This window comes from Populus trichocarpa, chromosome 4 (assembly GCF_000002775.5).
Source record: "Populus trichocarpa isolate Nisqually-1 chromosome 4, P.trichocarpa_v4.1, whole genome shotgun sequence".
Classification (NCBI taxonomy): Eukaryota; Viridiplantae; Streptophyta; class Magnoliopsida; order Malpighiales; family Salicaceae; genus Populus; species Populus trichocarpa.
The window spans coordinates 20,201,912-20,224,416 of NC_037288.2; the positions used below are offsets into that span (position 1 = coordinate 20,201,912).

The 22,505-nt window shown below is 37.5% G+C and overlaps 2 protein-coding genes across 4 annotated transcripts; one reads left to right on the forward strand and one right to left on the reverse strand.

The window, feature by feature from the left end:
• The first annotated feature begins 327 nt into the window (after window positions 1-327).
• On the forward strand, window positions 328-7,881 carry LOC18098000 (DDT domain-containing protein PTM). Of its 2 annotated transcripts, none has more exons than XM_024600260.2 (10): window positions 328-469; window positions 559-1,538; window positions 1,894-2,607; window positions 2,816-4,046; window positions 4,223-4,511; window positions 4,683-4,807; window positions 4,938-5,404; window positions 5,512-5,540; window positions 5,774-6,331; window positions 6,427-7,881. In XM_024600260.2, exons 2-10 carry the CDS (start codon window positions 718-720, stop codon window positions 7,353-7,355), a joined length of 5,163 nt encoding a protein of 1,720 aa, XP_024456028.1. In that variant the 5' UTR covers window positions 328-469; window positions 559-717; the 3' UTR covers window positions 7,356-7,881. The 2 variants fall into 2 exon arrangements, with proteins under 2 accessions (XP_024456028.1, XP_024456029.1); XM_024600261.2 differs by having other exon boundaries at window positions 331-469; window positions 668-1,538.
• Window positions 7,882-11,525: 3,644 nt separating this feature from the next.
• Window positions 11,526-22,454, reverse strand: LOC18098001 (AP-2 complex subunit alpha-1). Of its 2 annotated transcripts, none has more exons than XM_006384617.3 (27): window positions 21,957-22,454; window positions 20,133-20,264; window positions 19,604-19,729; window positions 19,345-19,407; window positions 19,160-19,257; window positions 18,861-19,068; window positions 18,595-18,666; window positions 18,422-18,514; window positions 17,849-17,950; window positions 17,612-17,709; window positions 17,236-17,317; window positions 17,021-17,109; window positions 16,364-16,469; window positions 16,200-16,265; window positions 15,959-16,065; window positions 15,759-15,863; window positions 15,549-15,669; window positions 15,224-15,406; window positions 14,883-15,113; window positions 14,539-14,619; window positions 14,232-14,396; window positions 14,035-14,121; window positions 13,814-13,939; window positions 12,740-12,820; window positions 12,581-12,652; window positions 12,210-12,289; window positions 11,526-12,127 (listed from the first exon to the last, which is right to left on the reverse strand). In XM_006384617.3, exons 1-27 carry the CDS (start codon window positions 22,086-22,088, stop codon window positions 11,989-11,991), a joined length of 3,045 nt encoding a protein of 1,014 aa, XP_006384679.3. In that variant the 5' UTR covers window positions 22,089-22,454; the 3' UTR covers window positions 11,526-11,988. The 2 variants fall into 2 exon arrangements, with proteins under 2 accessions (XP_006384679.3, XP_024455469.2); XM_024599701.2 differs by having other exon boundaries at window positions 14,883-15,116; window positions 21,957-22,404.
• Window positions 22,455-22,505: the final 51 nt, after the last annotated feature.

Genomic DNA, 22,505 nt, shown 5'->3' on the forward strand with positions numbered 1-22,505 from the left:
GTATCTTTCATCCAATAATTTAAACTAAATTAATTATATATCACCATTTCACATACGTTTTCTTCAATATTATCCTTTAGTCAACTAGTAGAAATTCCCATGGTATCATTACAAAAAAAAGTCAAAGTATAAAAACGTACCAGAAAAACAAGAGTGAGGGTGTACACTTTTTCCAGAAGGCTACCTACACCATACCAATCCCTTTCCCTCAAATTCTCTAATTTACAAAAAGGAAAAATAATCCACGTCAACACGTAAACAATATAAAAGGAAAACCCGAGTGCAAAACAACTCAGACGAGTTAAACTCAGATCTGAGTCACACACGTAGCCCGATATGGGTCTTTTTTATTAGTCACTATTTCGTAGCAGAGGGATGCCGTCCTTCTCTCTTATTAGGGCACCCTTCTCTCTCTCTCTCTCAAATTCCTCGGAATCGCCTTCAATGGTGACCACCAAAACCTAAAAAGGTAACCTCACTCTCTCCGCAGATGCAAAGACACACACACGAGCATCAAATTTATCTTCTAATTCTTGATTTCTGATTATTTTTTGGCAGGGATCTGGATGAAATTTAGATCCACGAGGAGACAGAGTCGAGTATTATATTGAAGGTTTTTCCTTTCTTTCAAATCTGTGATCCAGTGATATTTACTTTGAATTTTCAGGGATTTTGAAGTGGATTTAGGGTTTGGTTAGATCCGACTTTGATTCCATAATGGAGTCTATGGAGGTGAAGAAAAGGGGTAGAGGTAGACCGAGAAAGCGGAAGCCAAACGAGGAAGAAAGTGAAGAGATGAAATCAATAGCTAATGCTTTGAAAAAGCAAGCTTTGGATATTAGATGGAAGCCATTAGTGGGTAGGTATGTGTTGAAAGAGTTTGACAGTGGGATTTTTTTGGGGAAGATAGTGAATTATGATACTGGGTTGTATAGGGTGGATTATGAGGATGGGGACTGCGAGGATTTAGAGAGTGGTGAGTTGCGTCAGATATTGTTAGGGGATGATGATTTTGATGATGAATTGTTTTTTAGGAGGGTCAAGCTAGATGAATTTGTTTTGCAAAAGAGTGAGAAGAGGAAGAAGGAAGCGGAGAAGGATGTGGTGGATTTGAAAACGGAGGTGATTAAGGTTGAACCATCGGTGAGTGTTGCGTTGATGGTTGAGAATGGTGGGGTTCAAGTTGAGGATGATGCAGACTCCTCGAGTGATTCATGTGAGTGTGTGCGGGATGGGGATTTGGGAATGGAAGTGGAGACTCCAGTTATTCCACCACCTCAGTTGCCTTCATCGTCAGCGAGTATAGGTGTGCCAGACGAGTATGTCTCACATCTCTTTTCAGTGTACACGTTTTTGAGGTCATTTAATATCCGTCTTTTCTTGAGCCCATTCACACTGGATGATTTAGTGGGGGCGGTAAATTGCCCTGCTCAGAACACGTTGTTGGATGCCATTCATGTTGCTTTGATGCGGGCATTGAGACGTCATCTTGAAGCACTCTCTTCAGATGGTTCTGAGCTTGCATCGAAATGCTTGAGGTATATATAGAAATATTGATACTTAATTTGCATATTAGAGTTCTTAAATGACTGGGGATTTTATGGCAATTTTGTAATAGATTCCACAATCTCTGAAAGATTTTAATCACTCAGGGGGACAACTAAATGACTAGATAATAAATTTGGTATTCTTCCAGTGGAATGGGAGTTTGCTTTCTTTCTGTCATTAAAAGAGATGTTTTGATGGGGTATTGCTCTTGCATGTATTCTTAGGCAATTCTGTCATGTATTCTTAATTCCCCTTCCTGTGTATGACTGTTTTTGTATGTGATGTCGTCTTTGGTTTTCTACTCAACATTAATGTATAGAATTATGTTTCACTTCTGGTATGCAGGAGCGTGGATTGGCGCTTTCTTGATTCACTTACTTGGACTGTTTATTTGGTCCATTATTTTACAATAATGGGATATGTGAAGGGATCTGAGTGGAAAGGATTTTATGATAATCTTTGGAAAAGAGAGTATTATTCCTTGCCAGTGGGTAGGAAGCTGATGATTCTGCAAATCCTATGTGATGATGTTTTGGACTCAGCAGATGTAAGAGCTGAAGTTGATGTACGTGAAGAGTCAGAATTTGGTATAGATCCAGATACTGTTACAACCAATCTTCCTGATAATGGACATGGACCAAGAAGGGTTCATCCCAGATATTCCAAGACTTCAGCTTGCAAGGATAGGGAGGCCATGAATATCATTGCTGAAAGCCAAGGCAGCAAGTCTTTCAGTAATTCAATGTACCTGGCCTCCAAAGGTGCTGAAAGGGATGGGAATGTATCTGATGCTGATGTAGATGGGAATGGGGATGAATGCCGCCTTTGTGGCTTGGATGGAACCTTACTTTGCTGTGATGGGTGCCCTTCATCATATCATTCAAGATGTATAGGCGTTGTCAAAATGTATATACCTGAAGGTCCATGGTATTGTCCGGAGTGCACCATCAACAAGTTGGGACCTACTATTACAATGGGAACATCACTTAGAGGAGCAGAAGTATTTGGAATTGATTTGTATGAGCAAGTCTTCTTGGGTACTTGTGATCACTTACTTGTGTATGTATTAGCTGCCTCTGTTTATTTTCTTTCCAATTATATGGAATGCACCATGAAGCTTCACTTTGTTTGCAAAACAAGTGTCTTTTAAGTGGTCAAAATTGTTCTTAGGTTCTGTTTTATTACTGTGAGTGCCTGTCTTTTAAAATGCTTCTCAAGTTTATTGATTTCCTGTTCATATCTTTCCTCTTGTTTTTTTTTTTCCCAGGCTGAAAGCGTCTACAAGTGGAGAACCGTGTTTCAGATACTACAATCAGATGGACATCCAAAAGGTCCTGCAAGCACTTTCCGAATCCATGCAACATAGATCACTATACTTAGAGATTTGCAAGGCAATTGCACAACACTGGAACATGCCACAAAGTGCATTCTCACTGTTGGAAACAACAGGAAGAGGTTTCGATATTGCATCTGTTGAGGAAGATGCAAAACTTTCTGCTCTATCTCTTCCTCGTGAGGAAAGCCGTAAAGTTGTAGACAATGTTGTGGCTGAGAATGCAGTTAGTGTAAATGGAAGCAATACAGATATTGTAGCAATTCCAAGTCTTGAAACCTCTCTTGATGCAGTAATTCAAGCTGGTCCTCAGTACATTGTGAGCGATGGTGATGTGTCGAGAACAGGATATTTCCATCTTATGAGAATGAAGCCGCATGAGCAGATTAAACTGGAGTCTACTGAATCAGTTAACCAGTTAGCTGATCCATCTGATATAACCCAGCAAAGCCTGGTTCACAGATCAAGTGCAATGGAACTTGCCACTTGCACATCAGCAAACAGTGTTGGCAGTCGTATTGAGAATGGAAATGGTACTTGTTTACCAGCTTCTGTGTTTTCTCAAAACAAGGAAGGGAATCATCAAGGCATTCAAAGGGTTCGAAATTCAACAAACAATTGTTCTTATGTGGGAACTTTTTTCAAACCACATGCATACATAAATCACTACATGCATGGAGATTTTGCAGCCTCCGCTGCTGTTAATCTCAATGTTCTTTCATCTGAGGAAAGCCGCACAGAGACTCATAAATCAGGCAATGGAAGGAAAGTTGTTACTGACATTTTATTGCAAGCAAAAGCTTTTTCAACAGCAGCCTCTCGTTTTTTCTGGCCAAGTTCTGAAAGAAAGCTTGTGGAAGTGCCAAGAGAGAGGTGTGGTTGGTGTTATTCTTGCAAGCTGCCCTCCAGCAATCGAAGGGGATGCATGTTAAACTCAGCTGCCTTGACTGCTACTAAAGGTGCCTTGAAGGTGATCAGTGGACTTCGCCCAATTTTGAATGGAGAGGGAAGTCTTTCTAGCATATCAACGTACATTCTATACATGGGGGAGGTTTTATGTGGTCTTACAACTGGTCCCTTTCTGAGTGCAAGTCACCGAAAACTGTGGCGTAGACAAGTAGAAGATGCTTCAACTTATAGCGCAATAAAACAGCCATTGCTTGAAGTAAGTCTTCAATTGATGTGTGGTCACTAAGCCGGCCCTGTTTTCAGCCTAGTAAAGCATGGGACAGCTGTTCATTTCTTGAGCCCCCCTTTATGTGTGCTAAATGCCTTTTTTATTTATCATAATGTATGTCAGACTCACCTTGGTTTATGTGATCCCCTGGTGTTTATTTTCAGCTTGAGGAAAACACCCGTCTTGTTGCTCTTTCTGGGGACTGGGTCAAGGCAATGGACGATTGGTTGGTTGAATCTCCAATGACCCAAAGTTCTGCAATCAGTATTGGAACTGCTCACCGACGAAGAGTGAATGGGAAACGACATAAGAAACATTCTGGGGTGACTGATACTACAGCAGATGGTTGCCATGACAAAAGTTTTGTCTGGTGGCGAGGAGGGAAGCTATTAAAACTTGTTTTTAATAAAGCAATCTTGCCTCAGTCAATGGTTAGAAGGGCAGCTAGGCAAGGTATTCTTTTCATCATCCCTTTACTAATAAATAAATAAATAAATAATTCAACCATACTTGTTTTCCTGTTTGCTTATACATATTATTGAAATATCCAGCTGTACGCTAGTTGCATTAAGTAATTGTTTTAAACGGAGTTAAGAGTAATTTTGTAATTTTTTTTGGTCATAGGTGGCTCGAGAAAGATTTCTGGGATCCATTACACTGATGATTTGGAGATTCCTAATAGAAGCAGACAGTTGGTTTGGAGAGCTGCAGTTGAAAGGAGTAATAATGCATCACAACTTGCACTTCAGGTTTGATATGATATTCTGTTTCTTGCTTCTTCTTTTGTTTGGTATGTTCTGTCTATAAGCCTAACAGCAATTTGTCTGTGATAGTTTGTGGTTGTCTAACTTGTGAAAATGCTATTGGAATTTTCATCAGGTCAGATACCTAGACTTTCATGTTAGATGGAGTGATCTTGTTCGTCCAGAGCAGAACCTCCAGGATGGAAAAGGTTCGGAGACCGAGTCATCTGTTTTTAGAAATGCTGTCATCTGTGATAAGAAAATTGAAGAAAAGAAGACTAGGTATGGAATTGCTTTTGGGAACCAAAAGCATCTTCCTTCCCGCATCATGAAGAATATAATTGAAATCGAGCAAAGTGAAAATGGAAAGGATAAGTATTGGTTTTCTGAAATGCACGTTCCTTTATATTTGATCAAAGAGTTTGAAGAAAGCTTAGATGAAGTCGTTCCACCTTCAGCCAAGAAGCCTTCAAATGAGTTATCTGTGTTGCAAAGAAGACAATTGAAAGATTCTCGCAGGGATATATTTTCATATCTTGCCTCTAAGAGAGATAAGTTGGACAGTTGCTCTTGTGCTTCATGTCAATATGATGTTTTAATTAGGTAATATTCTGTACTTAATTCTGATTTTGTTTTTAAATTCACAGCAATTGTCATACTGGGAGAAAAAGCTCACTGCTTATTATTCTTTTTGATGGTGTGATTTTCAGGGATACGGTCACGTGCAGTTCTTGCCAAGGTATGATTATAACTAAGTTGATATTCTTAACTGACAAAACAAAACATGAACTTATTTTTTTTTTTTTAAATTTTTCTTGGATAGTTTATAAACTGACAAACATGCTGTGCGTTGTTGGGGACTTTAAGCTGCCTTTTAGCTCTTTTGGTTTTCCTTTATATAAGCAGTTGAAAGAGTATGATTGTTTTGAATATCACACTAACGATTCCATTTTTGGGTTATATTGTGGTTAGGTTACTGTCATCAAGCCTGTACTGTAAGTTCAAGAATTTATACAAACGAGGAAGCTCAGTTTTCAATCATTTGCAAGCGATGCTACAGTGCCAGAGCTGTTATTTATGATGAAAAGAGGAATGAATCTCTAACCAGCCCCTTGCCCTTGCAATGGCAAGAACATCATAATGCAGTGACAGTCATGAAAAGCACCAGGATTAAACTTCATAATCAACCATTTATGTCTGTCAGAACCCAGGAGAGTTGTTCTGAAGTGAAACAAGCTACCTCTACTTCTAGTAAGGCTACAAAAACCAAAAGTAGGACCCAGGTTAGTGGCTCTGAAGTGAAACAAGCTATTTCCTCATCTAGGAAGGCAACAAAAACTGAAAGTAGATCACGTAATTGGGGCATCATATGGAGGAAGAAGAACAACGAGGATACAGGCATTGATTTCAGATATAAAAACATTCTATCAAGGGGCAGTCCAAATGGAAAACGGTTAATGCCAGAGTGTAATCTATGCAGAAAGGAATATAACTGTGATCTGATGTATATCCACTGCGAGACTTGTGCAAGTAAGCCTTATGCTCATTATAGGTGCCATTCCTCTTTAGTAGAAAATGTAGCTCGTTTCTGTTATATGAAACATGTTTTTTTTGTTCTTTTGCAGATTGGTTTCATGCCGAAGCTGTTGAACTTGAAGAGTCAAAACTCTCTGATGTTATAGGCTTCAAGTGTTGCAAATGTCGGAGGATAAAATCACCAAATTGTCCTTACAGGGATGGTTATGGAGATGAGAAGCCAGAGGTTCTGACGCCGCGAAAGAGAGCATGGGAGCAAGGAATAGGAGCTGACTCTGGAACTATTGTTGAATCCAGAGACTGTGAGCCAACTACTCCAATGTTTCCTGTGGAGAATGTTTACGTACAGGATGATGATCCTCTTCTTTTCTCCCTTTCAAGAGTTGAGCAAATTACAGAGCAGAATTCTAGAGTGGATTTTGAACGGAACATTGCTGGACAAGGGCCGCAGAAGCTTCCAGTCAGAAGACAAGGGAAGCGTCAAGGAGATGCTGAAGATATTTCTGTGTCTAATCTTTACCCTACTGATTCATCCATGTTTCTTGAAACAAACAACAACGTGAACAAAGAGATGTCTTGTGCTGAATGGGATGTTTCCGGCAATGGCCTTGACAGTGATATGGTGTTTGATTATGAAGATGTAAACTATGAGGATATGGCGTTTGAGCCACAGACATATTTCTCGTTTACGGAGTTGCTGGCAACTGATGATGGTAGCCAATTGGATGGGTTTGATGCCACTGGGAATGTTTTGGGAAACAATGAAAATCAGTTTCATGCAGCTTCAGAGGACGAGTTCCAGAAGCAACATACACTTGGTACTTCATGCGACATGTCTTTGGAATCTGCTCCTAACACAAAGCCATGTAAGATGTGTTTGGACTCGGTACCATCTCCTGATCTTTCTTGTGATGTATGTGGCTTAATGTTACACCGCTATTGTTCTCCTTGGGTGGAGTCTTCACCTGTTGAAGGCAGCAGCAGCTGGAGGTGTGGCAATTGCCGAAAGTGGCGGTAGCTGGCTTTTGTTTCATGAAGTTTTGTTTTTTGTTATGCGGGGATTCTTCAGTGTTCTGTTGGATGGGGTTGTAAATTGAACCGCAGTTGAAAAATCTCCCATGAAGCAGGCTTGCCCTGAGGTTGTGCACTATTAAGTAAAGATGATGATGAACCAGTTTATGCTTCATCATTGTCAAAGCCAGGGAAGGTTTTGTAAAATGCCATGGTGATATCCCTTTCTAGCAATGGATGTTTTGGCACTTGGCACACATGATGCGTCATTGCAAGTTCCCTCCCATTTAATCATTCGGGTTCGGAAGCTTAGAAAATCACATATATATTTTTTTATTTTTCAAGAATTAGCTGGGGTAATTTGCTAATGTAGGGCTCTCCATTTGGCACTCTTAAAATCATACTTGCGGAGTGAATTACTTCACAAGCTTAAAATATTTTCCCAGATTAGAGGAGATAAGCAAGCCTTTTTTCTTGTGCTTATCCGATTGCATTGCTTGTATAAATCAAAGTTCAACCACAAGTTTTCTTGAGATCGGTTTAAATTTGATAATTTTTACGTGTTTTCTTCTTGAAGATTCATCAAGAAGTGTGCCTTCCCAGCTTCCCGTAGGATGGAATTTTTCTTTTTTATTATAGGTACAGAATTTTAACTCTCTGAGTCTAGTGTGATCCACACATTGAAAATTTCAAGCCTGTCTCAGCTCTTATAAAATTGTAATAAATCTTGTTTTTTATGTTAGGGTTTGGTCATGTACAATACAATATATGGTGGTCTGCAAGCCTAGTTTTACTGGAATATTTCACATGGCATTACTAGGGGCGACAAGTTGACTGCTGACCAGCAAACTTTTTCTACAGAAAACGAGTTGTAAATAACTTCTTACTAATAATGAAGTGCATTCTATGATTCTGCCTCGTAACCCTACCACGCTAAAAAGTATCACTCATGATCTCCATAAAACATTGGCCTATTCAAGAAGTTTTCCTTAAAGTGAGCTGCTCTACGACATACCAGCTAGGGGCGGAGGAAATATTTCAGCCGGCGGAGGATCTGAAACTAGTAAGAGAGAATTCCATCCTTTGCAGTCATGGTTGCCTTGTTAGATCCCTCCAAGCACCCCAAAATCTCATCAGCCACATCATCTCTAGTCAATTTTATAATAGGAGGATCTGAAACTAGTAATTCAGAGTTGGCCCAATGAGATTTTGCAACCTCAAATTCAGGGGCATCATCAGAACAAGGTTCAGGCTTCTTTAATCTTGAATTTTTTTCCACTAGCAATTGCTTCTGATTCTCTTCTCATTGTTCTGTTTTGTTAGAACAGCTACTGGCTCAGATTCTGACGATTTCTTATCCCTGTCCTTCACTCTTAATGACTCAAAGCATAATCTGTTGAATGTCCAAGAAGACTAAACTCATACATCATCCACTTCCCACAGTGAGGGGATTTCTTGTTCTCCAACCCAATTGGCAATTCCGTATCAGCGCTTTTAATCAGGTCACCAGCCCCCTCTCCGTGTCAAGTTCCACCACCTAGAAATTCTACAATCCTTACCACTCCTCTTCTTCAGTCGTGTAAAGAAAACTTATCTAATTCAGAAACCACATTGTTTCTTCCAAACTACATGGGCCAGATCTCCCAGGGATGTTTATTATAAAGATCAAAATCTTTGACAGCATAAGTGAAGTGAAGTGCAAGAGACTAGTTCATCCCTGACTTTCTTGTCAAGATAATGAATGGTGAGTTCCTGATCAGAGGAGCAAAACCCCTGTAACCCCGTAGAAAACTAACTACAAGCATGCCAAGTCCTTTTCGTACAAAACAACCAACTTATTCATGGAAATACAGAGTACTATAATTATTATGAGAAAAACAAATCAAATAACCTTCACATTTTTATTATTATTTAAAAAAAAAAACAGAGACAAACATTGCAAATTCCCATTATAGTATATAGCATTAGCATAGCATCTCCCGCATCTCTTTTCGCTCATTGTTCCCGACGAAAATTATTGGCTTCCAGTTGAGTACCGTTCCTGAATGATTGAGCAAGATGCCAACTCTTTCGGCTCATTTTTAAAGAAACAGTATCCTGTTGCTCTTCTTGCATGACTTCTAAATGAGCCCTCCGAAATCCCAACCAATTTCTCAAATCTCGAAGACACTATTTATTAGAATTTAATTATGGTATTGAAATGTAAATTAGACCCACCCCATTTTGTGTATAGGTCTGGCAAATTTTGGATACTGTAGGGAGAAAAGGAGGGAGGTTTTTTTTCCATTTCTTTTTTGACTAAAAGAACAAAGAGGTTACAAAAGGGCGGGAATTCTGTTTTTTTTCCTTACAAAATGAATGATCCAATCAATACAGGCCCACGGCCCACACTAGTTGAACTAAAAACTACAGGCCTAGAACCCCATACCAAAGAAATGAATAGACCAATCCGAACATCTAATTTTGTGCTAGCAGGCTGCGGTTAAAATTTCGTGAAATCTCACATTTTCAGGAGCACCACCGCCGCCTTCTAGTTACATGTCCGTTGGTGAACGTAGAAAGAACCCTTAGAAGGTAAGATGAAGTAGCAAAGGTTACTATGTATGCCATGGATGGATATATACAGCAGATTTATAATTTTCACGCCGGAGTTCAAGGAAATGGCGAACTTGGGTTCCGATTTCTTTAACCCATTTCAGCTTTCAACGACAACAGTAAAAATACTCAAGTCTTGACATTAGTAATGTATTTGGTTTAGTGTTAAAAGGGGTTAACATTTAACCCTCTTTAATCTTGTTTGGAAGATTTTTTAGAACAGAGAAAAAGTTTAATACTTGTGGTATGATGGGAATCAAATCATATGTTATTTGAATTTAATTGATGATCTATTATAATTTTTATATTTAAAATAAAATATTACGTCAAAAAACTGAATTCGTGTTTAGAATACCTATGAAATTAAAAGAAATTTTCCTTTTAATTCAGAATCCCGCCCTCCAGTAAACCAAGAAGGGTTGGTTCTTGAATTACCTGGTTATTTAGATTCAAATTTTGTAGCAAAAATGTTTGAAGTTTTGTTCTTTAATTATTTGAAATTGTCTCTCAAAACCCGCTTCAAGAAGCTATTTTGATATCTACCTATCATTTGACCTTCATTTCACTCCTTTTAAACTGTTTAATTTCACTTAAAAATACATTAAAATAATATATATTTTTTTTTAAAAAAATTATTTTTAATATCAGCACATTAAAATGATATAAAAACATTAAAAAAATATTAATTAAAAAAATAAATTTTTTTAATTTTTTTAAAAATACTTTTAAAATGTAAAAATAAACTGTAAAATAAAAAGAAAAATTATCTCACTAGCTGTTAGTTGCTCCAAACTTCCCTTGCTTCTTTTAAATGTTTCATCTAAATTGTATATTACATTTTTTCACTTTTTTTTCGCTTCGATTAAATCCTTTTTTTTTAGTAATTTTATGGATAAATTTTTAAGAGATTTAGAATTACTAATATTTTGTTATGTTTTTTTTTTTTGGTGGGGGATTATTATGATGTTTTTGAGGGGAAGAGTACTGTAGCAAAAAGGGAATGACAAACCAGATTTATTTGCGGCAGACTAAACTGGTATGTTTTTTGAGTGTTAATTTTTTTAAACAAATTTGAAGATTATTTTTTAATATAGCAAATTAGAAAGTCTTCCTATTTTCTTTTGCTTGCTTTTTATAATTTAAATTTCATTTAGAAATCAAAATCAAAATTCCAAACACAAATTAATTTAACCATTAAAATTAAATTCAATTAGCCTGAATTAGCCTGACAAGGGAAGGGGGGGCACTAAATTTTAGGACAGAAATTTTGAAGTTTGTGCTTTTTTTTTCCTTTCAAATTCTATTATTTTTTATTATATTTATTTTAATATCATTATAAAAATTGTGAAATTTTGTCACTACAAATAATTCTTACACGCCACTAAACAAAATAATTAATCATTTTCTTACACCCTTAACCTCAATATTTTAACCTTCAATTATTAACCCCCGGCCAGACTGTAAACAGTACAAGAATGAGTTTTCTTCAGAATGGGACGCAACCATAAAACACACAATCTGAATAATAATAATTAAAAAAAAAAAATGGTACGAACCAAAATATGAATAAATAACATTACTCTCAGTTTATAACTCTTGTTGAATAAATATAATTAGGCATTGAGAATTAGATACAAACTATTACAACTGTTTCTACTTCATGTAAAATATCTTACAATGCTGTCAAATTTTTGTGCTCCAGAGACCAATCCAGTAAAACTGGGAAGAGAAAGGAGTGTAAAACTTTTTCAACGGAAAAAAGAAATCAAAGAAACCCTCGCCCCAAAATATATTTAGAAATGAAAGAAAGAAAAACCTCACTAAGCACATTACAATAGTGCAAGAGAATCTCAAAATCCCGACCATCCCATGGAAATTCAATTCGAATACTTGAGCTGCTCGCAGATTAGCTCACCCTTGATTCCGCCAGCCCCAGCTCGTGGAATTTCTGATCCGCCTCTTGAGAACAGATGGGTGGACCAACCGTATAAATCAAGTTTACAAGTGTATATTGAACAAATCTTCACGCATCAATCACCTCTATGTTACAGCAAACCAGCCAGCAGAGCCCCGGGATCTGTCAAAGCTGCCGGATTGGTTGGCTGAGCTGCTGCTGGTGCCGGTGCAGGTGGACGTGATGCTGTAGGAATACTAACTAATTGTTCTTTGATAAACTCCTTGAGCCTGCACAAGGAAAGGTTTGAGAAATGTAAATGTTTTTAAGTGTGGGTTGACAGACTTGTAGGCTTGGACATCAAATACATACTCTAATGTCAGTGTTGGGTCCCCTGAGGCAACCGTCATCCGCAATTGCGTTAGATCTGCTGGGTCTGTTTCAATTCTTATCTGAAATATTGCATACAAAGAGGCTGTCAAAGAGCAGTTCAAACTAACAAGAAGGAACCGATTGTGAAGAGGGAAAGAGTTACAAGTGTTTATATCAAGCAGCCTAGGAAAGCTTTCATGTGAATTTATTTTCAACTCTTATTATGAATACAGACTAGAACTATACACCAGGTAAGATAATGAGACCCACTAACAAATCCACCATACAAAATGCTCATTCTATGACAGCAAATAGAACTACAAAACCATTTATTAACCCAAATAAACAAAGACAATAAAAGATATACTCACCAAGCAAAGCATGGGCCGTGTACTCTCCGAGTAGAAAGTTGTACTTGCAACCAGGTTGTTGGGGTTTGGATCCTAAAACAGAAAACAGAGCAGTGAACAACTCTTTATATAACTCAAAATGACGATAGTGGACAGAAAGAAGAAGAAAGAATCACTTACAAGCCCCGGACAAACTGTCAACCTCAAACTGTTAAATAGATTTGTCATTTCAATGAGAGGCAATGGCCTAACGCCTCTAACCTGTACAATTAATAAGATAATAATACAAAATGATCATGTTAGTCAATGCAAGGGGATCAGAAATAGCAACATAATAAATGGCAATTGTGCTTGCAACTAACAATATTGACGAGTTTCAGCACCAAAGATTGGCTGTTTAGATTTTAGACATCCTTGAAACCATGAATGATAAGATCCCTACATCCTCTAAAAGCAAGATCGACCATTTCATATTGATCAACCAAGAGGAATTTATAGATTATTTTAATTTAATTTTAGATTTTGAGATTTCTTGTAAACCTAGTTTATCTAGGAATTCATCTTACTTTGTAATGTGAACATTACAATATTTAGAAATTCGCTTATTTAGGAAGTTACTATTGGCTAGGAGCTTCTGTCATTTATGGTTCTTTCCTTTTTCTGCTTCTTCTTCTTGAGAATGATAACTACTGATGTAACAGGTAGACTTGATTATTTTCAAGTACTCTAAGTTGTCGGTGGACTTGAAATTCATTCAGTTAGAGAGCTGTGGCCTCGAGCATTCTCCCTTTTTCTCTGTCCAGGTGCTTCCATTTCTTTCCTATGAGACCCTTTCCACAGCTACAGTAAAAAAACCTAATTTAGGCCTAAAATCCTCGATTTTCAAAATCCAGTTCACTGTGAAATCTTTGTGGGCACACATCCAAAGTTGTCCTACATGACACATCCTTGCTAACATGAATGAGAAAGCAAGATATACCACTCTAAAGGCAGCTGTAACAGTTAATGCTGGAACAGTGTAACAAACTTGTGCAAGAATACACACGCACACAAATCATTTGTGTGAAAGCCTATAATATTTATCAACTGGTGCCAAGACTTGATACATCACTCTACCAATCAGGTTGTATAAAGGCAGCGACACTCAGCAGCATGAATCAAATCAGAATCATAACATGGAACAAACAGGGAAAGAACTTTTCAGCACAACAAAAAAAAACTGACATGTTTTGAACAGGAGCAAAATATACATACTACTTCTTGAAGCTTCAGTGGTGGTCCTGAAAGTGATCTCCATTGTGGGAAAAACTCTTCAGCAGATACTGAAATAGGCTGTAGAAATTTGTTTAGAACAGCTGGAAGCCGAAGCTTGACATTGACCTACAAAAAGTCCAAAATTATATAATTGTAAATGATAAACATAGCAGGCTATTTAAAAAATTAGCAATGTGGAACACATTTCCTATATTATGTACCATGTTTGTACCAAACTTGTAAGAGAAGTCAAGAACAGCGACATCCCTGCTTGGGTGGAGATTCATTAATTCAAGCGGGCATTGCACCTATACAACCAAGAGGAAACATTTAAGAATAATTGATGATTAAGGAACAATAATGATGAAACGGTGACACATGGTGATCAACAGCCAGTTACCAATTCCAAGCATTTTACCTGTGCCCGTGGAGGAATAGTTTCAGGTACTAAGGAGAGCTCTATTTTTAAATGGACAGGGGGTAGTATCAGAGCCTGAACAGAAACAAGTGGAGAAGTGTTTTTGTTTCCCAAGAAAAGGACAAGACGTCCTTGATGCGCTCGCCACTCTGCTTTAATACCAATCTGCAAGATATTTGATGCTAAAACCAGGGAAAATATTGTAGAAGCTTTGAAAGAACTGTGTGGCCAACTTTAAATGCTATGAAGGGAAGTGGCTTGGATATCTAACAAAGAGAAGTAATTGTTTGGAAACAACAACTCATACCTGAATGTTTGGATCCTCATATAAAACACCACTATCCTTCAAGCACAAAGCATAAAATCTTTCGTTGATATTTCCAATTGGCTGCAATCATCATGAACAAACTCAGCTTGTCAAATGCAAGAATCAAAATGGTATACAAGTCATGTTCGATCTGCCAATGCACTACAGCTGAGTTATGCTAAACCTGCTTGAATGGCATTGCATTATACATCAAAACATGCCCAAGCAAATCCATCAGCCTACACAATTAATGGCACAAACAAATCTGAAAGAGAAAAGACTTCCAAGTTTTTACATGTTTTAAATTTCCTATAAACTAAACATGCCATAGCAGAACTACATACCTGAACAGTATTGGTTTGCTCTCCTACAGGAACAATGGCTGCATAGTCCGCTGAACTTGGAACCCCTTCCAGTCCAGAAACTGCATTTGGCTCAGATTGGATAGCTCCAGGAGGTCCTTCAATAGCCAGTGGACCCAGGAGATCACCTAGGAGATCTCCTGAAGCAGGTTGAGGATCTACTGTAGTCAAAGTCCCATTTGCCTGGGACAATCCTTGGTCTGCCGAAGTATGCTGCTATCAAGTTAAACAAAAAACAGATTCCCAAATGCAACTCAGAAATCATGTATACATTCTTCCAAGGAAAAACTAGGATTCATGAATAATAGACAAGAACTACCCACATCATCACTCATGCTGGGAATTTTTACTAGACTAAGCTCGCCAACAATTTGAGGTGCGCCATTAGCAGGCCGTTGGTCTGTTACAACCAATGCATTAGACATTTGCTGCTGTGCCCGCAACTTAATAGCACTTTGCTCTGCAGAATCTACTTCAGCATCCTCAGCTTTTTTTAACAATGCAGACTGAATTTCCAAGTGAAAAGACCAAAATTAGTTCCAATAGCACGCAATTGAATCCCTTAATCAGAGTCAGAGATGAGTTTGCAGGTGGTAACCTAGAATAATTTCTTTATTTGGATCTATTATTGTAAGTAAATGCATATACCTGACGCTCAGGGAATTTAGGCATTTCAGCCAAAATGTCCATTAGAGCTGCACCCTTCCTACTTAATGCAAAATACTCAACTGCTCGTTGTTGTATCTCAACATCAATGCAACTCTCATATCTATGAAAACACACAAAATTATTGAGGTTCGCAGAATAACCAACACATAACAACCTAACAGAGGACGAGAGAAGCAAAGTAAAACTCACTTGCTAAATATTGCCCAGACAATTTTTTGTAGTTCTGGGTCCGCAGGTTGAGTGTGCATTAAGATCTTAGCATATGTGGAAAGAAGAATTGGAATGGTTGTAGTTCTGCAGACACATTCATTTGTCTAACATATCAATGACTAAGTGAAAATAAAATATAGATATGACAGAAAAGATAGGCAAAGGTTAGGTGTTCTTACGATACAGTAGGGAGCTTCTCGTGTATGACACTAAATATTTCCTTTGGACTACAACCAGGCCTTCTGGCCAAAAGGTGGCTGTATTCTCCAAGGAGATATGCACTGACCTGTTACACCCACATACCAATACCAAAACGAGTCGGACATCTATATCTAACACACACACACCCCTCTCTTTTCATATCAGAGTAATTTACAAACTAGTAATAGTGCCAAAAGGTATCAGTACAAAACTACACACCTTGACCATGGTCTCATGTATGGCAGGCTTGTCAAGATACTCTCTGGCTTTTGCTGCTGCATAAGGCTGATCAAATGTTTCAAGTTTCAGTAGAAAAGTCTCTAGATCGAGGTCTCTATTATCAACAAGATTTATTATGCTTAAACCAAGGATATTTTAATTACCTGTAGGTCTTCATTGTTTGTAACAAACTGCACAACACGAAACCATATATCATCACTGACAAAATCCCCTGCCTTGTCAATCAATTGAAGTATCACATCCACATACCTGTGCTCAAGATAAATAGTATACACAGATAAACAAGTGCAAGCAACTTGGTATTTGGTTGCTTCAGATCAATAACAAACAACTTGGAATCTAGCAATGTTAAACTAGCAGTGAAAAATGGTGAGTGATGAGCTCAAGCTACTGATTTCAGTTGCACAGGGATGGAAATCTTCTTTTACTAATATAAAGCAGAAAAGATAGTATATTGTCTTGCAGAAAGTAGATTATTAGTTCAGCACAGATATGGGCAGGAAATATGAGAAAAGCCATACAAGAAGGATGGAAATTACTCAGCATTGCAAGAAATTTCAGATTCTTTAAGGCAGTTGCTTGCCAGGGAGACGTGTCTTTCCAAGTTTGAATTTTTAATGCCAGAATTCATATCGACATTTCATTTTAGAGCCAAAAGCCAATGATGTTTATGACTTAAAAATCAAAAGCCAGTCCATTCATGTTTCCTTCAATGTATATCCAAATGATAAAGAAATTTTGCTTTCACAACTACTATGCCCAGCATTTCCCTATAGCTTGTAATGGCAAAAGATCCTTACCAAGACAAATCAGGAGCAAACTTTTCGGCAAGAATGGCAGCTTTAAGAGACAGCTCCTCACGCATTGCAAAATCTGCTGCGCTAAGATACTGAACATCAGATAAAAATCAGTGCACTCTCATCTTTCTTGGTAGACCAATAAAGAATGCCAATAGAATTGTGAACTACATTCATATCAAAATGTCAGTCCGCATATTCAATGCATATATTTATACCTGCAACAGCTCTTCCACTATGTCCTTTGCATTTGAAACATCACACATACCATAGAGTAAATCAAGAGCACGTCGACGGATACTGTAGGGAAAACTTGAAGTCAGCTAAATAAATCTGAGAATATAATTGATCTAAAACCTCAAAAACTATCCATTGGCGTTTAGGGGTACGCAATCAGTTTCATCCTCATAAACACGAGATATCCAAAACACTGCGCATACATCTGAGCCATGTTTAGTGGATAAGATGCCCTCTTTTTATAATCATATGAAAATCTCAAAAGGAAACAAAGTAAAAAACACAGAAGTCATATGCATCAGAAACCACATCAAGAACTATAAAATTTTCATAAAATGCAACACACTCAAAGTTAACCTGATGTCAGGATCTTTCAACGAGGTAATGATCTGAGCCTGATGTCTTTTAATGATATCTTGCACATCTGTAACCATCAACATCCGACTCATATTCTCCTGCAGCAAAGCAACAAAAAAATTGTAATGTTCAATCATGCAGTTATACACTAGCAAATAGATTCACCCATCAAAGTTTAGACATATATCCACTTTAGTAAGTTTATTGAGTTACTAAAATGATAAAACTACAACTCACCAAGCCAAGATATCGGATATTTGGTTCACGTACAGCAATAAACTTGCCAAGAAGGGCAACACACTGAGACATCATCTCCTTTTCAGCATCAAGATGCATTACCTGCAAAAAGGAAATTAAGATCTAGAAACCACAATCTGCAGGCTTCTAACACATTGGTACGCTTGCAAAGTAGGGAGGGACTTGAGTTCAAGTCCCATCTTTGCCAGCATATCATTTGTCTCCATAAATAAAGCACAACACCAGGACCCTTAGAATGCTCATTAACTATAAATTTACTTCATTAAGCATTTATGTAGTTAAAATGTGAAAAAGAGGGCAGAAACCCTATCACATGCATTTCCAACCATAGTAGAGAAATTAAAGGCTGAGAGCTCATATGGTAATGTAAACACCACAACTAATCAACTTGGGGGGGGGGGATTCTGCTCCTTCAAAATCAAATCATTTCTTTAATCACATGCACATGCTTGTCAATAACAACACAGTATATTATATCAACAAACAATACATAAGCTGTTATATATATAACATATTGATGTACCAACATGCTTAGTTGAGCAGTCAACTTACAAGAGCAAGGGCTTCAAAGAGAACAGCATGTGATGCATTGTTCTTATTTACATTTTTTACAACATCAGTTCCCATTAGTATCCGCTGTAAGACCTGAGATCACAAATTAGGTTTTATTAGAAACACAAATCCTAACGAGGATGTCAAATTAAATTCTTTGAAAACAGTCAGACCTCAAACAAGGATCTTCTAACATTAGGATCTTCAATAGTTGGAAAGTACTGAAGCGCCCTCATTGCCTTAACCTGTACAATTGAATCAGCATGAACTTGTAAGCTATGAATGGAGAAACTTCTGACTGCTAACATTCACAAGATTTAGGAGGAAAACTGGGTAGATTGGATCATATGTAATCAACCTTGCTATGAATCCCTCTCCCTCCCTCTCTCTTTTTTTTTCTCCAAAAGACAACAATAAAAAAAAACATATATATACTGACCTGAAGCCAAGGAGATGGGATACCATAATAAGTGTATTCTTGTGGGATATCTTGGTTCCTCGCAAGTCGCTCCAATATCTTAACACACTTTGGTAGACAACTCCAGTATGCCTCATGGTTATTTGACACTAAAGCAACAAGAAGGCTCGTAGAAGACGTCAAAACACCAAGATCACGTTCATCTAGCAGTTGTGCCATCCGATCCGCCCTAAGGCATTTGAAAAAAGAGACCATTAAAATCGACAAAGATAAAAGGTATTTTTGGATAATAGCCTAGAAGGTAACCTTCAAAAACATACCAGCCATCAATATTGACGACATCTGGATTTTTTCTGTACAAGCGCAGCAAACATAATGCAGCCTTCTTTCTCACAAGCGGCCTGCAGCTACTAGAAATCTAAAACCAAAAACGAGGGAGACGTTCACATCAATCATTTTCAAAATATGCCAGTAAAAAAAACTCTAAATTATTGCCATCTCTTACGAGTAACTTTTGAACATCTGGTGCCAAAGATTCAGCAAATTCTCTTCCACCAATATTCCCAACCTGCAATAATTAAAGCAAAATAGTCTCAAAGGTAAGATTTCAAATAAATGTTGTAGGGTGTGTCAGAGAAAGGAAAAGAGGAGAGACTATAGAATAAAAAGGAACAGACGAAGGTACTTTTCTGAAACATCTTAATATCATCTGAAAATAAAAATACACAAGTCTAGAAACTAAAAAACATCTTCTGTTACCATACCATAGTCAAAGCCAGGCACTGAAAAGTTTCATTCCGACCAATAATATCATTGCGCACTGTATTTATTGCTAATCTCAGAAAATCATGGTTCTCATTTAGCAAAGATGATGTCACTATGTACCCAACCTGCAGGCATTCGCAGAAAAGCAAAAGTTAATTGAACAGCAAAGCCAATTCTGAACATAAAGGAAACAGAAATGCATAAGTTCACATCATGGGAGGTGTAGCTTTTGAGGAACACATTATATTTATCTTAGGAAATACTACAAACACGTTGTTTCCAAGGATCTTGAAGGCTTCCATTCCTATACAAAATTTAATTGGTATAGATATTGCTTTCCTTACCATTTTAATGGTTCCTATTGACCACATGTAGAAGAGCTCTTCAGGATTGTTAGTACATCCACTGACTATGGCAAACAAACCAGTATAACCAATGTTTTCAATGATTCACTTAGACAAGCCAATAACCAGCCAGCCACATGACTATCAATCATTAGAAATCATGAAAAGCATAGACAAAATTTACCTGCTTTTCAGGGTACTTCGGCGCAGATATTAAGGAAACAGCTTCCATGTGACCAAAATCTACATCATAGCCTAGCATGTGAATGTAAAGCATTTTCCAAACATATTTCTTCTTTTCATAATGAGTCAAACCCTGTCAAAGAAACAAAAAAATCCATATAACAGCTCTCTCGATTTAATAGAATATTGCAAGTGTTGTCGGATACATGGGAGAATTAACAATGCATAAACTTTTACATAAGTATCTAAAAGCATTTCCATCATTCCCTGACGTTGTATTGTTCTGATTGAGCAGCAATTCAATAAATTGCATACAACTTTCAGGTAGATATTAAGGACGAACAACAAGGTGATGCAGACAGGAACAAGATGCAGCAGCAAACCAGTATTCAAGAATGTGAGAAACCAAACTTCAAAAACTGTTTTTAATGCCTAAGAGGTTCCCCTGCAATTCTAAATTTCTCCAACTGGGCCTTTTTTAAAGTTCTGAATCAAAACATGGTCAGTCAAACTATATCACGAGATCGAATTATCACCACCTGAAAAAATCTTTGAAACTCAAAGACCCAGAGCAATCTTGAGCTTTTAACAAAACACAGATCTAACACAAGTATGGGATCTAATATATGTAAACTTAACTTGAGCAAATTCTTTCTTCCACTATAAGAAAAAATAAGCCTTTTCCCAAATACACAAAGCCTTTACGTGGGTTGAAAGCAACTCTTTAGCTTCCCACCAACAACAAACAAATTTAAAGGCATGAGTGCAATCTCCAAAACATTAACCCGCAGATTTGAACTGGGATTTCTGTTTCCAACTAAAGCACTTCCTCATCTTCAAATTATATGTAGTCAAATAATAGACGATAGCTACTAACTTGGAACAATACTGAAAACCAACACGGTTCTTAAATATGAATAGGCAATAGCTACTAACTTATTTCCTTTACTCGATGTCACAACCATTCCATCCCAAAAAGCTACATCTTAGAAACTAAGATACATTTCCCTTCTTACATACCAAAGTTTTCCACACAAGCCTTTCCCATTCGAGGTCCAATCAAACTCAACATCATTCAGCCATATGTATTTCAATGCAGTGAAAAAGGAATGTCCTCTCAGTGCCATCATCAGTTCACATCTGCAGCACAAGTAAATATCCAAACACACTAACTAAAAGGGCTCTAACCTGATTGCTATTCCTATTACTTCTTCTTTCCTTTTTGTTCCATCAACGTTTCAAACTCTTCGATCAAGTAAACCACAGTGAAAATATGTTCTATATGCCCAACCTGACCCTTCATCGAACTGCTGAGAATTACTCATTCTGACCTAAATCAGCGTCAACGCACTTCTACTCCTAATCTTTAAACTATATATCTCCACGCCTGACAGTTCACTAAAAAGAACTAACACCAAGAAAAAAAATCCAAATTTACCGCCATTCATTGCCACGAGCTCGCACAACAAGAACTCTCCATTTCCACAGGCCCTAAACATTTATGCTATAAGCTATGCTAATCTAAATAAAAAAAATTTCTCCGAATTCAATTCCCGAAAAATCCCAGCCATTGGATTTACCAGACCCACCGCTGTGGTCAACAAAATCAACTGATACAGCTCTTCCAGAAGTGAGTAACTTTATGTAAGATTAACATTATTACTCTTATGCCATATATACTTGCATTAGCTCAGCTCAATTTCAAACTTCACTGAGAAATTTCTCGGTGATTAAAGTAATCAGATATAAATTAACGTTATATAAATAGACAAAAAATGATTAAATTGTAAAAATAAAAAAGAATTGAAAAAATAAAAACCCTAACCTTTTCGCTTTTGAAACGAGTGCGGATATTGCCAAGCTCTTTATCGACGCGAAGCCTTTCTTGCTCTTTGTTTTGACAATTTCGAATATCGCTTATAAAGACAGAGAGACCTCTCATGCCTGATAACGCCATTTCCCTCTCAGATCCAACAATTAGAGAGGGTTCCTCTTTTTAGTTCTCAGTTTTTCTTCGAAATCGTCTCTCTTTGATAGAACGATGACGGTTAGATCTAAGAGAAAACGATGGAGATCTGAGTGTGAATTTGGAGCAGGAATGGCGAGGGAGAGAGACGGAGACTTGACGGGATGATCGAGAGAGAGATGGGACTTTATTTTCTTTTGCGTTTTCCTTCCTTTTTTTCTAGAGAGAGAAAGGGTGGACTGAGGAGAGGAGGGACGACTTTTATTTACCTTAATTTAATTTAGTTTAACCTAACCTCCTGCGAGTCCCATCTGTAATTTAATTCTTCCTCTTTTTTCTAGAGAGAGAAAGGGTGGCCTGAGGAGAAGAGGAGGGACGTTGCAAATTTTTAAAAACTTTTTTTTAGTT